Source organism: Triturus cristatus, chromosome 4_1 (assembly GCF_964204655.1).
Source record: "Triturus cristatus chromosome 4_1, aTriCri1.1, whole genome shotgun sequence".
NCBI classification, from domain to species: domain Eukaryota; kingdom Metazoa; phylum Chordata; class Amphibia; order Caudata; family Salamandridae; genus Triturus; species Triturus cristatus.
In genome coordinates this window covers 508,167,430-508,183,108 of record NC_140585.1, presented here as the reverse complement: position 1 = coordinate 508,183,108, position 15,679 = coordinate 508,167,430, and the positions used below count along the sequence as shown (strand labels likewise).

The 15,679-nt window shown below is 42.1% G+C and overlaps 1 protein-coding gene across 3 annotated transcripts in view; it reads left to right on the top strand.

Annotated features, from left to right (window-relative positions):
• SOX5 (SRY-box transcription factor 5) overlaps positions 1–15,679 on the top strand; it is a 423,652-nt gene that overhangs the window by 338,376 nt on the left and 69,597 nt on the right. For all 3 annotated transcript variants that reach the window (XM_085652751.1, XM_085652752.1, XM_085652753.1), the window contains one exon: positions 14,786–14,963. In XM_085652751.1, the coding sequence (XP_085508877.1) occupies positions 14,786–14,963 (178 nt within the window). The remainder of the gene's footprint in view (positions 1–14,785; positions 14,964–15,679) is intronic.

Below are 15,679 nucleotides of genomic sequence, written 5' to 3'. Positions count from 1 at the left end.
TTTAATGGGAACACCTTGACCGTCTGGTAGAAGGTCCGAAACGCACCTCTTTCCCAGTCCTTTTATCTAAATACTCAGTGACCACTCTCAGAAACGAAAGTCACCATTATAATTTAGTAAACTATTTGTGATCTCACAGTTCTGTGCCTGATTTATTCTCTTGCCCATGTTTTTCTTTAACCCGGACTCTCGAGCGATCCACCTTCACTTGCACAATGTTTTGATATGACTTGCTTTGGGCTCTTTTCTTTGAAAATGCATCTTTTTGTTAATGTGTGGTGTCAGCGTGCTCCCAGCATGAGTGTCATCCCTAGTTAGCAAAGGTGTCAAAACGTTGATCACTTGCATGTGTTTTCTTATTCATCTTGAGGGTTCTGCTTTCTATGTCTAGGTAGTTTAGACATTAGTTTTATTTTACTGCACGTTTCTTTGTGGGATAGGACTGAGACACGAATCAAAGTACTCAATACTGGAAAATCACTATTTTATTCTGCAAACCCGTCGTGGAAGATCAAAGAGAGAGAATAATTATAACTCAATAACTGATAAATTGTCTCTCTGTTTTCATCATGTGACTTAAATAAATCCACTGATTATTTTATAATCATTGCATATTGAAATTCAGCAAGCACTTTTCAATAGAGGATTTATTGGGTTTACCTAATGCAAGGTGTTATGGTGATCTAATGCACCAACTTGTAGCAATACAGTGAGCTCACCAAGATATCCCAGACAAAGAGTTGGCCATGTTTTTGTTTTTAATCCATACTGAAACCTCTTTTGTTAATACAAGTACATTGTGGTGATTTGTATTCCTCTCAAGCGTTTCTTCATCCATATTAAGATTTATTTTACGCTGACTTTAAAACTCTTTAATTTGCACCGGTTTAAAATTTAACTGCACTGAATTGGAACAAATTCTGTTCAATTTAGAACAATAATAAGTTTGTGTTTGGTCTGCTCTAAATCATAGTTAAGTTGCAGGGTGCAGACGAGTCCATTTCCCTACCTTGTTTTATGGCCCACTGGAACATTGCTGCACTACTGAAGTTGCTCCTGACTAAGTGTTATAATTGTGACTTGGTACTTTGGTTTCATGATTTTCTCAACACACATTTCACCATTTAGTTTTGGAGTGTATGGAAATATTTCTCTAGCACAAACCACAAGATAACTCAGTTCGGCCGCATGTATTGGAGTTATGGGCTACAGAAAAACTAAATACAAATGTTTGTAGAGTGTTTCCCAACTATTAGTAGATAGGTTGAAGAGCATTTAGAGTATGATGGGACATGTCTCCTAATTTGATCTTAATCCCGCTCAATAGACGCTGCACAGGTATCAAGCAGGTCATACAACACCTGCATGAATATGCCAAAAGACTGAGCCTTCGGTGTGTTGTGTATTCAGTGTATGTGCTATGCCGGATTCATGATACGATGTGGGTTACAAGGGTAAAACAGCAAAAATAATCCCTCTTGCAAGAACAGCATATGGATGGAACAACGAAACGACAGCCTGATTCCAGGTTGGCCCCTGTGTTGTTGTAATTCAATATCGCGCATACAAAGGCAGGAATATTTCTGGTGAAAGGCAGAATACAGAAAGGAAGGTTTTGTGAGCACTACTGCAAAGCCAAGTGAATAAACATAGTGGCCAGCAGAAGCGATACTGTGGCTGTGTTTGTAAGTCTATCCATTTGTATGTAAACAGAGGAGCCAACTGAATAAACAAAGACATCACTATCAAGCTACAATGACTACACATTATGCTTCCACAAACAGTGTTAACTTGGCATCATTTTTAGGTCGAGCCTAGGCATGCTGTATCTGCTCTGTGGGCATTTAGCACGCCCATTGCCTGTAATCGGTTTCTTGGTCTGCCTTACGAAATTCGTTTGGTTTAGAGTTTACATTTGTCCCACCTTTTGGCTGTTTTGTTCCGGCCCTTGAGATTGACTGTGTTACATGGATCAGTTCATTTCTAGCCATTTGTGGTGGTTTTGGCGCACTATTTCTTTTCTTTTGCCTTGTTAGCTTTCCCAACGCAATCACCCGCTTCCCTTTCCGCTCCCCTTCAGCACCACTCTCGCTTGTGACAGCAGCTGTTTTGACTAATACGCGCACATTTTGTAGCAGGTATGGAGGCGTGCGGGGGAGAGTGAGGCTGCTTTGGCAGCGTACACCGGGTGGACTCAGGCTCACTGCTCTCCTGCCCATGCGCTGCCTGTGTCTGCTCATACTCTGTGCCCGCAGCTGCTAGCACTCCCAGTCGCAGCCCTCCTCTGCTAGTGACTGTCACTGCAGCTTGGCTCCAGTATTTTCCCAAGGGGAAGTGTCCTTGGAATCGCGGCCCTCTCCTGGCTCCCTCCTCCACTCCCTTTCCCTCCTGCACACTCCCCCAGAGCAGAAGCACTTGTTGCCATAAAACATTCATGGGACTCGGGATTGTAATACAATGACATTCCCCTGGTTTAACCCTAAAGGAATGCAACATTCACAACAGACTTACATCATCCTGCCACTGACCCCTGCCAAGGAACCAAGCATGTTAATGTTTATCCAATTCTTTATCCCTTTTAAATTAAACCAAGGAAGACTGTATGGTCGCATTGAAAATGCAAAAAATTTAGAAAAAGCCCTGGGTACACTCTGTAAACCAGCATTTGCAATACAATAGGTCTTGCATTTACGAGAGTTTGAGCTATTGGCATTATAACTGAAAACAGCATAAATTCTCGCAAATGCCAGACATATTGCATTGCAAATATTTTTTGTTATTTACAAGCGCTCCATGTTGCACTTTCATGTTAATAGAGTCCGTGGCCCCTTCTTTCGATGAGCCTCGTCTAAAGAAAGGGGCACGGCCACCATTAAAGTGAATGCGCGGTATGGGGCGCTTTTACAAAAAAATAAGCATTTGTTTGTCAAGTTGACAAATAAATGATCTTTTTTTGTAAAAGCACCCCATGCTGCGGTTTCCCTTTAATTGTGGCCACACCCATTTCTTTAGACACAGCTTGTGTAAAGATAGTGGCACAGCCTCTATTAATGTGAAGGTGTGGCATCGGTCTCTTGTGAAGTACAACAAAAAAAAGTGAATACAAAGTTAAAAAAAACATGTGGCCGTGTTCAGCGCCACAAATAAACCAGAGGCGTGGCCACCCATGTGGCGTGCCACGCTATAAAAAAATGCGTTAGGAGAGAGCATGTCTCACCTGCAACAGCAGGCAGGTGAAAACAATTTAAGAAAATAGTGCTGTAATTAAAGCCTACTGAGAAACAACACATGTAAGAGGGCCAGACCTTATGGGAGGTTACAAGATGAGACAAGGTGGTACTAAGGAGGGACTGCTAATCCTACTGGCCAATGAAAAGCTACAGTTTACAGTTTACAAAGGATCTTGACACAAGCCAATGAAAAATATGGGTGGGGAGTGGGTAGAGCTTCCCCATGTGAATACAGCATGCCTCACAGAGCAGCGCATGATCGACCTAATAAAGCAGACCATGTGTTTATACCACAAGTGTGTTCACACCATGGGTGCATGCGCAAAACACACCATCCGTGACATCATCCGGGTGTGCATACAGGGACTTCTGTACTTGCACACTGCCACTGCTGTTGGGGGATATGTGCTTTTAGTGTGTTTTCGATTGGGCCATCACAGGTTTAAGGACATCACTTAGTAGGTGAGTGGACTGCGAACATGTGGGACCAACACAAAAAGATCAAGAGGTCGCCCAGGCCATTACCCCAAGTCAAGGGAAGAGGCACTTACACACAACACAACCAACTCTTTTATCTTCAGAATCAAGCTTTGGTGCTGCTGACTTCTACCTGACAACCGCTCCAACCAGACCCAACCTAGCGGACAGGCTTGGGAGTTTTGGAAATCATGATGATATGTGAGCCTTTATCATTATCAGTTGCGTGGGTTTAGCTTCACTACTCATGTGGTGGGTAAACTTTGGTAGGGGACATTTCCTCCCATTTGAGGACACCAGTGAGATGCAGAATTTATGCAGTATCCTGAACAGCATAAATGACCAAGCGCATTGTAGCGTTTCAAATAGCCAAAAGACACACAATTGATGGACTGAATGCAGAACAAATCAAAACGTTCTCCCCCAGTCAAGAGATCTGGGTTAAATCCATCATTCTTTTGCTCACCATGCCACCCTAGTTTAGACCTGGCCATAGGCAAATCAGTCTTGACCCTGTGCCTCATGGGAACAGTCCAGCCCGAACTGCCAAGCCAGGTCCTCTCTGGACCGGAAACAAGCGTCTAAAACGATGGATTTAGGCCCAGATCTCTGTACTGGGGTGAATGTATGACATTGTTCTGCATTCTGTCCATCAACTGTTGTTTTTGCATTTCAAATAGGCACCCATTACATTACGCAAGGTCAGATCATGCTCGGTTTTGTATGTATTTATGTTTATTGCTCTCTGTTGGGGCTTGCAAGGCTTTTGCTTGTGTATTTTGGTTGCTAAAAGTAACCGCCGGCTGTTAAACTCTTACAGTCTTGGTGGTCAAATATGCTGTTTGATCACACTTGTGGTATCACTCTGGCGTGAAACCTGCCAAGTGAGCCTTCTGGGGCCTGCGAGGCTAGTATAAAAGGAATGAGGTGATAAGATTTTGCAGCCAAACAACTATAATCTCAATAAGGGTTGCCTCGCTCCATGTAATTGATGCATATTTCTAGACCTGCGACATCTTTTTCTATTCTAGTGCATTATTGGTGCTGTAGTCTGGTGTTGATAACGATTTGCAACAGAAAGGCACATATCTGAAACACTGTCCTGGTGAAGCTAGTCAAGTCTTGGGAGATTGCATAAGTGTTTTTTGAGAACTGTAGGCGAAGACTTAAGGCCCCACTCGTCCCTAAGGAATAAGCCTCAGATTTCCAGGTCACTGGGTTGTCAGGCTGATGTAGTTCTGAGGCGCATCGCTCTAGGTCACAAGGCACAGGCTGCTCCTGTCCGGTCTTAGAACTATTGAGTGCCTTTCAGAAGGGACCAGTTCTACTTTTTCAGTGGGCACAGTACTCCAGTTCCCTAGGGGGAGACTGGGCGACAGAGCTCTAGGTCCTGGTCACAAGGGGCTTACTTCTCAAGTCTTGAAGAGAAGATAACATCTCTTTGGTTGCAGTGATAACCAGAGTCCTCTGACAAGCCCCTCTTTTAGTCCGTATTAAAGCTGTCCCAGAATCCTCCGGTGGCCTTACTGCCGCCCTTTGCTCACTCAGCAGTCTGTACCTGGCTGCTTATGACCGACCCCCTAACAGCTGCATTATTCCTTCTTTGCAGTCACATAACTGGGACAAACATGGCCACGCGGCGTGAGGTGCTCTCGGGAAACAGTGTACCTTCCCAGTCTGGCCAATGTCATCTTTTCCCTGCGCTTCACACAGGCCAGTGTGGAAGCCCCTTGTTAATAAGATAAGCAAGCAGGATAACTCACCAAGGCAGAGAGGAGTGTCTGTGTCACTTTCAGGCCTCGTGATTGCATCCTCGTCATATGGCTGCAGAGTCTGATGTGCATCTGTTACACCAGTTCCTTTCCTTCTAAAACTGTTTAGTGAGCGAAGGTGCCTGCAGCATTGATGTGTGTGTATTCTAGAGGTTGCAAAACCTAATCCTGGTACATTGGCTCAGAGGGTTAATGTGTTTGCTGCATAGGTCTTAATTTTTTTTAAATGTATAATCTACTTAATTTCAAGATTTCTCAACCAGCCCTCTTCATCCATTGGTCTGCTGTTGTATCATTCCCATTTTTCTCCTGCCCACTACAGCACGGAGCAAAGGGTCACCTCACTTCCACCATTGGCTAACTTCACTATGTGACTGCCTTCTGCTCTTACATAAAGAGCACATAGCATAAAAAGTAGTTCCCTTTAGTGAAGGCCTCTCCTGCCATTAATTGCAAATTCCTAAATTGTAAAATCTCACTAATGAAAGATAGAAAAGTATATTTTACCTTAGACTGTGTGTGATAGTCAGTTTGGGGTCTTCAATGACTTGATAATGGCAGGACACCAGTGCCGTACACTAAACATGCCAACACCATCAAAGGACTTTAATTAATGCTTGATAGTAATAGGGCCAGTATATCACAGATGATTTAACACAAACTTTAATGTCTTTAATGGCTAATGTAATGCAATGGATATTCTGCTGAATGGCTAGACACTTATGAGACCCTAAAGGCAAGACCAATTAGCTATGCCAATGCTTGTTTAATGAACTTCTACACCCACCGTGTTCACAAAATCTACTCCCTACCTTTGGCCAGAAAACTGTAGATAAAATTAATCTTTCAAAAGATGTTTGCTAAATTTGTTAGCAAATTATTTCCTCGCCAGGCATCATACATCTATAAAACTGCTATCATACATGCTGATCCTTATTGTCTACTAGACTGAGACATTTCTTGGTTCTGGGCACATAAAGAAGTTCAATTCATCACGTCTCTATCAGTGGAATATGGTGAGTTCTATCACTTGTCCTAGCCACCACACGTTGAAACTGGCATTTTGTTATGATTCATATGTCTTTGTTGTAGACATTTACACATGCATTATCTGCAAATTCGTTATCCATACATAATTCAATCGAGGGTTTCCTTTCTGCTTGGGGGGATAGCTCCCCCTATTAATGACTGGTTTCTAATTACTGGTTAAAAATGAGAGAGTGTGATTCAGTGGCTCCCCCTGACTTCAGCCCATGTGCTTCCCACTCTTAACCGGGCTCGTTAGAATCCCCCTAGTATCCCATGTGCGGTGTACTCCACACTGCTCTCCATGTGCGGATGGAAGCCCATGCCTGCCCTATCTTCATTCATACTCCCATTCACGCACTAACTGCTCAGCTGCCGTCTCTCCTGGTGGCAAGATTAAATCTCACACCTCCAGTTGTGCACATTATGGACTTCTACTCCCACCCACATTTACCTGTATCCAGGAACTCATTTATAGGCAATGGGCTCCATGTGGAATTGAAGCTCCTGAGTGTATGTCTGCAGCTGCAAAAGGACATTATTCAACCCCACCACCCTGTCATGTGCGCTTCCCTGTTCAGCCTAATGCAATTATTTCATCTGAGAGGATAATATCGTCCGCGTGATTCGTTTATGCAGCATTCCACAATTGTCTCTACGTCTTCATGTTTACTGCACTTAGCCATTAAAACTTGCCAGAAGCCGACACGGTCAGCTGAAAAACTGGGAAGGCAGCTGAATTTTATGGACCAGATCACTTTTCATTCTTTGGGGTTTATTTTCAGGATCTCGCATATGGTTTTCTAAATGGGGAGTTCAGCACCCCATCTGTGAGTACCCCAATACGTGTGCTCTTCAGAAGTGACAATATGGTTCCAGGTTTTCATCCAGAATGATAAAGATTGCCTGCTCGTAATATTGTCGGGAGTTGGTATTAGAACGTGGACTTCGATAGTATCCTTGAATGAGGTTGTAGAATAGGCAGTAGTATGTAATGCTAGCCACAGAAAAAGTGTGTAATAGTTATTGTGTCATGCATTGTGTTAACATACGTTTGTATAGAGATTTTATTCTTTGTAAAAATGTGTGATATAATACAGACCTTTTCTTTCCAAAGGACTTTTCTTCTTTTTAAGAAGTCAAGGTCAAAGAAGTTGGCAAAGTGCAGCAAATTGTGGCAAATGTCTTCCTGGAGGTACCAAATGGGCTATTTAGTAAAATACACTGGGCAGTGCTTTTCGTAGGTCATTTAAGCCTACTTCAATTAGCCGTCTGATGATATTCATTTTATGAGCGTGCAATCAAACCACCCAAGCTAGGCAAATCAGCTCCCAGTAGGTGTGCTATTTTAGAAATCTTGGATTGCCTTTGAATATCTCAGATAACCGTCCTTTGCAACGTAAGAGCCAAGTAAAAAATACAACAATTATATTCGTTTGCCTCTTCTCCCTGTATGATTGTGTTTTCCGCAATACCCTGGACTGTACCTTCCCTATGGCTTTTTCATGATTTTGCCATCCCTCAGCATCCACTTCACTTGTACCTTTGCATCTTCATTAATTCTGAATTAACCCCTTACACGTTCTGCCATGAGCACTACCCTCGCCATATGCCAACCACAATTCCAACAGACCTCCATGATCTACCAGCCTCCGCATTATTTTCACATCAGTTGCTAGGCACTGGAGATGGATGACTCTCTGTGAGAGCCCCAAACAAAGGCCTACATTAATGTGTTGAATCACTGGTTGGCATATTCCATCTTTTCTCATTAGAAGAATTTACGTCATTGTTCTGGAGTTGTGCTAGTAACCATCCTCCAGTCCTGTATGTGGCATCAACGTGATGTGGAAATAGTTTCTTGAATGAGGTTCTGCCACAAATGTAATCTAACCATGCAATTTAAATCCTTCCCGGAACTGATCGCTTTCACGAAATCTTGTGAAACACTCATATTCCCACTCACCATGGATAGTCAAACCCTCAGAATTAGTTCACCATAACTACATGAGTGTGAAGAAGAGGACGCACCTGAAGATGGTTCTGCAGTGTCCAGTGGTAATCAAGCAAGTAATACAAACTGCCCTAGAATCTCTTTTTCACTGCTAAAAGCTGTTTTAAAAAAAATCCTAATACCTCTGTGGTTATACCACACCAGCTCATCAGCTGGTTTTCGAAGGAGACCCTTTTTATGTCCTTTTATTTACCCATCTTTTTCTGAAACTTTCATGAAATTTGGTCCACTTTTGAGGTTAACTTAAAAAGACACTGGGCTTTTAAACCATACATTTCCGCTTTGAAAATGTGAACTTTGTTGTCCATTAAAGGGCATTTTATTTATTCTGTGAAACATTTCAATTTTTCCCAGACATTTAGGGCTAGTGTTTGCTCCTAGCATTGTGTTGAGGACTCCTATGTGGAGCACAGATCCTTCGCACTTTTAGTGCATCCGTGTCTTGATTAAAGGCAGTGTAAACAATGTTATTTATCTACCAAAAAAACTGATATAGAAGAGGGTTTCATCCAGAAAACATGAGCTTATCACATGGATGCATGGAAAGTGAATGGAAAGGGTAGTATGTGTACACATGTCCAGTTAGAACCGTGTAAAGGGACAAACCCGTCCATTAAGACTTAATGTCATTATAAAAACACATTTTAGGGATTCCTTATTGTCTGTAATGTTTAAAGGCATATGTAAATTAGGTTCACCAAAAAATAATGGTGGTAAACCCTAACTTGAATTAATACTTTCAGAAACTACTTTCATGGCTGGTCCGTAATAGGGAACGTTTGTTTGAATGTCCCAAAGAGTGTTTGATGTCTCAACCCTAACTGCCTTTTCCCTGACCTCCAGGGTTCTGTTCTTTCCAACCATAATGTGAGTTTAATTACATTATAGCAATTGAATAAAGGCTTAAATGGATGGTTTGCGTTCAACAGTTAGTCAAATTGCATCATGTCCAGAGTTTTTTTCAGGGTTTAATCTTGCTTACAGTAAAAGCAAATTATGAATTATGAATCCAATTGGATTCACTGTTATGTTGTAGGTTATTTGTAAAGTGCTCATACACTGAAGTCTTATAGTGCTGAGATAACACATCATGTGTAGAGCCCTCTAGTGCAACTAATTATTAAATGTGTCTTAATTTTTTCTAAAATGGATTAAAGAAAATTCTGATTGGAGAGCCAAAGGTAAAGAGCTCGAAGTTGTTTTTGTTCTAGGAATTACTAGCATGTATTGACACCTGTATCTTAAACCATGCAAGAACGTGTGTCAGCCAAACTTGACTGCAATGTAATCCGGAGAAACTTGATGAACCACTCTGTGGACAATGGCCATTGCTTTAAAAACAATTCTGTTTTGCATAAGCAAACAGCACAGTTGTTTTTGGTAGGTATGCCACAGATGAAACAAGCAGCAACATTTTGGATAAATTGGGCAGGTTTTACAATTTTCCTAGGAGCGACTACATAAATGGCTTTGTCATAATCCAGACGCCATTGAACAAGCGCATTTATTTTGGAATGTAAACTCTTTGTTTAATACACAGGAGAATGTAGCCGATCGTTACCCTGTAAAAAACCAAGAGCATGTCACTTTTGCTACTTGGGGGGCCAAGAGAAATCCCGAAATCCAGATAAATGCACACAGTACACACCAGTGGAGAGCATGTAGGTCAGGGGTCCATCACATCGAGCAAAGGTACTCAGTACCGAATGCCTCACATAGAGCAACCGGTAGCTTGGTTTTCGAAGGATCCAATTTCATAACATTTTGCGACACTCCCACTGTCCCCACACTCTAACGAAAGACTGTGCAGCAGAGTAGAAGACGTGTCCTGGGAAAACCCATGAATAAATTGGGTCTCATCGGAATGCAGTTTGATTTAGAAGCCGATCTAATGGACACATGTAGATGTTAAATAAAAGAGATGATCGTATTAACTACGGGGGGATACCACAATTGAGAGGTTTGGGTTTTGGTTTAGAAAGGAAGAAGCATGGCCATTTGATGACAACCTGTCAGATGAGAAATCAACCAACTAGGTATATTGACTGAAACACTAGCGTCGCTATGTCTAGAAAATAGGATAGTGTGATGGATGGTGTCAAAGGCCGCTGTCAGGCAGGAAGAATCAGGGCCCCCAAACTGACGCTGCCAACCAGTCTACGGAGGTTGTCCAGAACCAAAACTACTACTAGTTTGGTGCTTCTGCCAAGCCTAAAACACATCTGAAAATGATCAGGGATGCAGTTATTTTCCATAAATCTTTGTATTTTAGAAAAGATCATGTATCTCTTAATTTATGGCTATTGCTGACCGAGGTCTCCATTTTCATTGAAAGCTGGAGAGTTTTTTGTAAGCAGTCATGGTAGGTACTCTAAGGATACTGCATAGCAGCCCTGGTAAGCATCACCTCATTTCTAAAAATATATGTAGCAATATTAAGCAGAGTGTGCTTACATTGAGAAGCGTAAAATGTACTATTACTTTTATTTACAACTATTGTGAAAATATACTTGTGATGAGAATGTGGTGCAGCTTATCGACATGCCAAACTGATCTCTGTCTTATGAAAAACTCAAAAACATTTGATTAAAAATGCAAATATGTGGAAAATACAAGAGAAGGTGGGTGGGATAGATTGCGAGTGTGTGTAATTACATGTTTGGGTGATTTCATTGCAAAAAATGTACTAGTACTGAAACCTATATTTCACAGAAACCCATGAACTATGAACACTATTTTGTGTTTCCCTTCAAATTATGGGTTCCGTCAGCATTAATGCAACCCTCAAACCAGCCTGTGGAGCTTCACAATTGTGAGGGCCGCTAGAATTATGTAGCAATGGAGGGACATATTATGCAGTAGGGCTGTCTAAATCATTTGCCATGAAAAGACAAATTATCAGAGGTGGGCGGAACTTACGGAGTTAGCTAAAAACTCAGCGAAATTCTGCAGAGTTCTACGAGCGGCAGTGTTCGGTACTTCGCACTGCTCGCACTGATTTTTAGTGGCGGAAGCTTGTCCCGAGCTGTAAAAGCGCAAACAGCACCACGCAGCATGCCAGAGGATGTTGTCTCATTCTGCCACTCAAGTAGATTTTCTATTCGAGCAGCAGCGTTCTCAGTGCGAGCGGTTACCCTCTCAAGAGATCTCTGGTCTCTTGTCAGACATGAATAAAAATATAAATAAGAGTATTTTTTTAGTGGATATAAATATATAAAATGTATTTTGCCTCAAACCTGTTAAAGTTTGGTTTCCCGTCAGTGATTGAAAACTCATGTTTAGGTCTGGGTTTTGATAGCACAGCTAACAGAGAGCTCTTGAGTACACTGTAAACAAGGTAGACTTTGAGTCCCCATCTTTCAACCATTGGCTTTCTTCACCCTGCCACTTTCAGCAATTGGCTTGAGACTGTTCATCATGTCTTGGCTTAGCCAAGAGGACTATACACCTCTCGCCAGATGCTGGGGACCGAGCTTGCATTGATCAACCTCTATTCCCTCTTTATTTGAAACCCAAACAGAAACAGAACTAAGTGGAAGGCAAGTGAGCCTTCAATTCAGTCTACCTTTTGTGCCTTTACTGGCTTTAATGTGCTAAGAAGGCATGTGCAAACCAAGACCTGTTGGCTTTTCCAGTGATTGTTATCCCTATTATGTAATGGTGAGTGTTTATCAATGGAGTATTCCCAGTGGAAAACACAATTGTTGGTAAAAACTCTCATTTGTGTTCTGTCAGTGCATTTTCGTTTTTCCACTACCCATCACCGTTCTAAATTACCTGTTTTTCACATCGGTTTATCAACAGCGGTTTATCAACAGCGTCTCACTTTTAAATAGCAGACTTGTCAAAATGGAAACAATTTGCGATTTCCACGTCTACATGTGTGTGCATCCGTTTCAGAGAGGCTTCATGGGAGGGGTGTATGCCCTGCTACAGTGGCAGGTGGGCGGAGAGCAGCATGTGACATGCTGCAGCACTGCCGACAGCTCGCGCTGACACACTCTGGCAGCAGCCCTGACAGCAGACACGCTGCTGACGGCTTTCCAAGTGGAGGATGGGGTTTGGTGTTTTTGTCTCTTGCCTTGATGCCAGTAGTATTTTTGTACAAATATTGTTGGATTAACAAGAGGGGTCAGAATTTTCTAATGTCTGTCTTCAGTGATGACATATTGAGGCGGAAGGAAGCATAGATGATAGAGTTTTAGGTCTGGAACCAAAAATCATTTATGGCTGGCACTATTCGTATTCTTGCGTGGGGTGTAAGGCAGTACAACCAGCTGTTACCAGTGGATGAAGAAAGCAGACTTGTGGAGGTGGTAATGTGTGACAAGAATATCTGGAGGAGGGTTATTACTATTTTAAAAGTTTTTGGAGGGTGTTCTAAAAAATGCATATACACGTCTCTAACTTGTATTTTCTGTTCTTCAATTGCTATTATATTTGTTCCATTTGTGTAAGAGGCCATGAAAGATTGTTTGTGCAATTCATATACAGTGCACACTAACATGATATATGCAACAGATCCATGCTCACTGTGTGCCAGCAGCTACTGGCCGTGGAAGCACTCTGCATCTGTCAGAAGCTTTTGGGGAAAGCTGGACGGGAGCGACTGCCGTAACTTTCACAGCAGGACACTGGGAGATAGAGCCGCGCATTCATTTTAGGTAGTTCAAAAGAAAAGATCAATAATTAGAGCTCCAGGGTTTACCACTGGTAAAGGAGGTCACATAACACCACTACAGCTCTACTACATTATGCCACCAGCTTGTCTAACGCCATGGCACAGTGTCTTGAATTAGCACTTCTAGTGCTCACCTTATGTGATACATACAGCCTGTAGAGTCCACGAGGGAACAAGGACTGAGACTTGTCCTGTAAAATGCTTGAGAATTTATACCAACGTGGCCTGTCCATGTGTTTTAGGGACATGCCAGTGAATGCATGAAAATAGCATTTTTGATAAACAGTAAAGCTGGAGACCGTGTCTGATCTCTGTGTGTCCCCTATCTAGGGACAAAAATAGATCTGTGATCTGTCAGTGCAGTACTCTCATGCAATTAGCCTCTTCCTGAGATTTACGCATGCCGTATAAGAAGGATAAAGATAGAAGTTTGCATTTTAAGACTCCAAGGATACTGTATATGTTTTTATTTACAAACTGTACCTTTCTCATCTCAGATCCTAGAGTCAGACATAGCAGTACCTCTGTCCTGACTCTGCTAGTACACTGCTTGTAGACCTCTTGCATGCATTCACATTAAATAAATACATCTGCTCAACCCAAAGGGCTTCAAGTTCAGGCTGAGATAGTGCAGCATCACTAAAAGAGTCATTGTTGGAACCAATGACCCGTCCCTCTACGGGTTCAAACTCTAAGCTGAACTAGGAATGCAGTTCATCTCTCTGCTGTTGGACACCACTTTTCTCGACCCAAGTGATAACAAGATGAACTTAGGGAGCCATGCTAAAGTACCTTTGAGCCATGGTAAATCTGGATGGGTGAAGGATGATTCTCCATCTTGCCGTCGCTCTTCGCTGCCACAAACATCTCCCAAAACTCCTACTTTGTGGATGGGAAGTGGCTACATGTGTCCCTCCTACAGAATGGCATACATTTCGTACTTCCTTCTTGACACGGTTCCGCCCAATGTTTTTTCCAGGAGAGTAACATGCACAGGACAGGGTTGAAATTCCACAATATGTTTGCAGCATGCCTCTGTTCAAATCAGATACCATCCCTTGTGGAATGCGCTGCGCCGAAGCACCCGTGTGACATCTGTATCACAGAAGTGGATCTGCACTTCCAACATTGATGACGAGAAGCAATCGAAGATTATGTTGTTTTCTAAAGATTGTTATAATGTTTATGTTTTAGCTCTCTTGTCTTGATACGTTCGTTTTCATTTTGTTTTCTCTTTGAACAAAGTTTAATTTGTTGGTTTACTTCATTTAAGGTATTTTGTAGTATGCCTTAATAATTTCTTCGGTGGTTCTATTGACTTGGCATATCTGTATGGTGTGGTTTTAGCACCATAAAAATGGGAGGCACATATGGTTGTCATCGTTAATTAATCAGAAGTTATTGTGCGAACACACAGATAATCAACCTCAAAAAATGTTTTTGCATGAGTGATATTGGTAAACCTTCTACCTGCATCGCTTCACCAAGCTGGCTACACAGGTTGTTTGTTTCCATGCTTGTTTAGAATTGATAGGGACCACCATTCAAAAACTTGACAGCCGTTTATTTGATCTCTTCATTCCAGGATGAATCCGCCCAGCCATTGAACCTTTCAGCCAAACCCAAGACGTCCGAAGGGAGGTCCCCTGCATCGCCGTCCTCTCCACACATGCCCGCGATGAGAATGAACAGCGGTGGTGGCAATCACAAGTCTAATATACCATCCACATTGGCTAGCCCTTCAATGCGAGTAAATTCAATAGGTATGTCGATGACACTATGTCATAGATAACATTAACTGCATGATTACAAAGTCAAAGCTCAATTTTAAAACATTGACGTGCAACCGTTGGCCAATGGTTCTGCCTGTTCCGTCCACAAAAGGGGACCATATTGGCTTATTTATACTAACATAAAGTAGTTTGGCATAAGCACTTAAATGTCAATAGCCTTAACATGGTATGTGGTTTTAGACATGCACCCAAATCAAAATGTCCAACTCCTCAGAAGGTTGAAATTGACTTTTTGGGATGACCTTTTTGCTTTTTTCGCTCACTTCTAATTGTGTCACTGATCCTAGACATGCGGCATAGCTGGTTGTGATTTTCTATTGTCCGTGTTCAAGGAATCTGTTAATGGCCATGATTCCACCTGGAAAGCTTTTTACTGCCCCTGCTCTTCTTACTCAGATGGTTGAGCCTTTATGCCCAGTTTCCTGGACCCGTGCAACCTGTGTTTAATCCTTTACCTGCCTGAGAAGTAGTTTGTATTGGAGCAGGTACACCCAAAGAAACAGTATTGGCGATTTGCGCAGACATTAACACTGATTCAATATTATTCGATTGGCACAGAATCCTATCAATATTGTATGATTGGCGCAGAATCTAGCAAAACTCCTATGAATATTGTTTATTTGACAATTACTGGTGACCAAGTTACAACTGGCAAAACAAATTAACTAACCTGCAACATGTTCCTA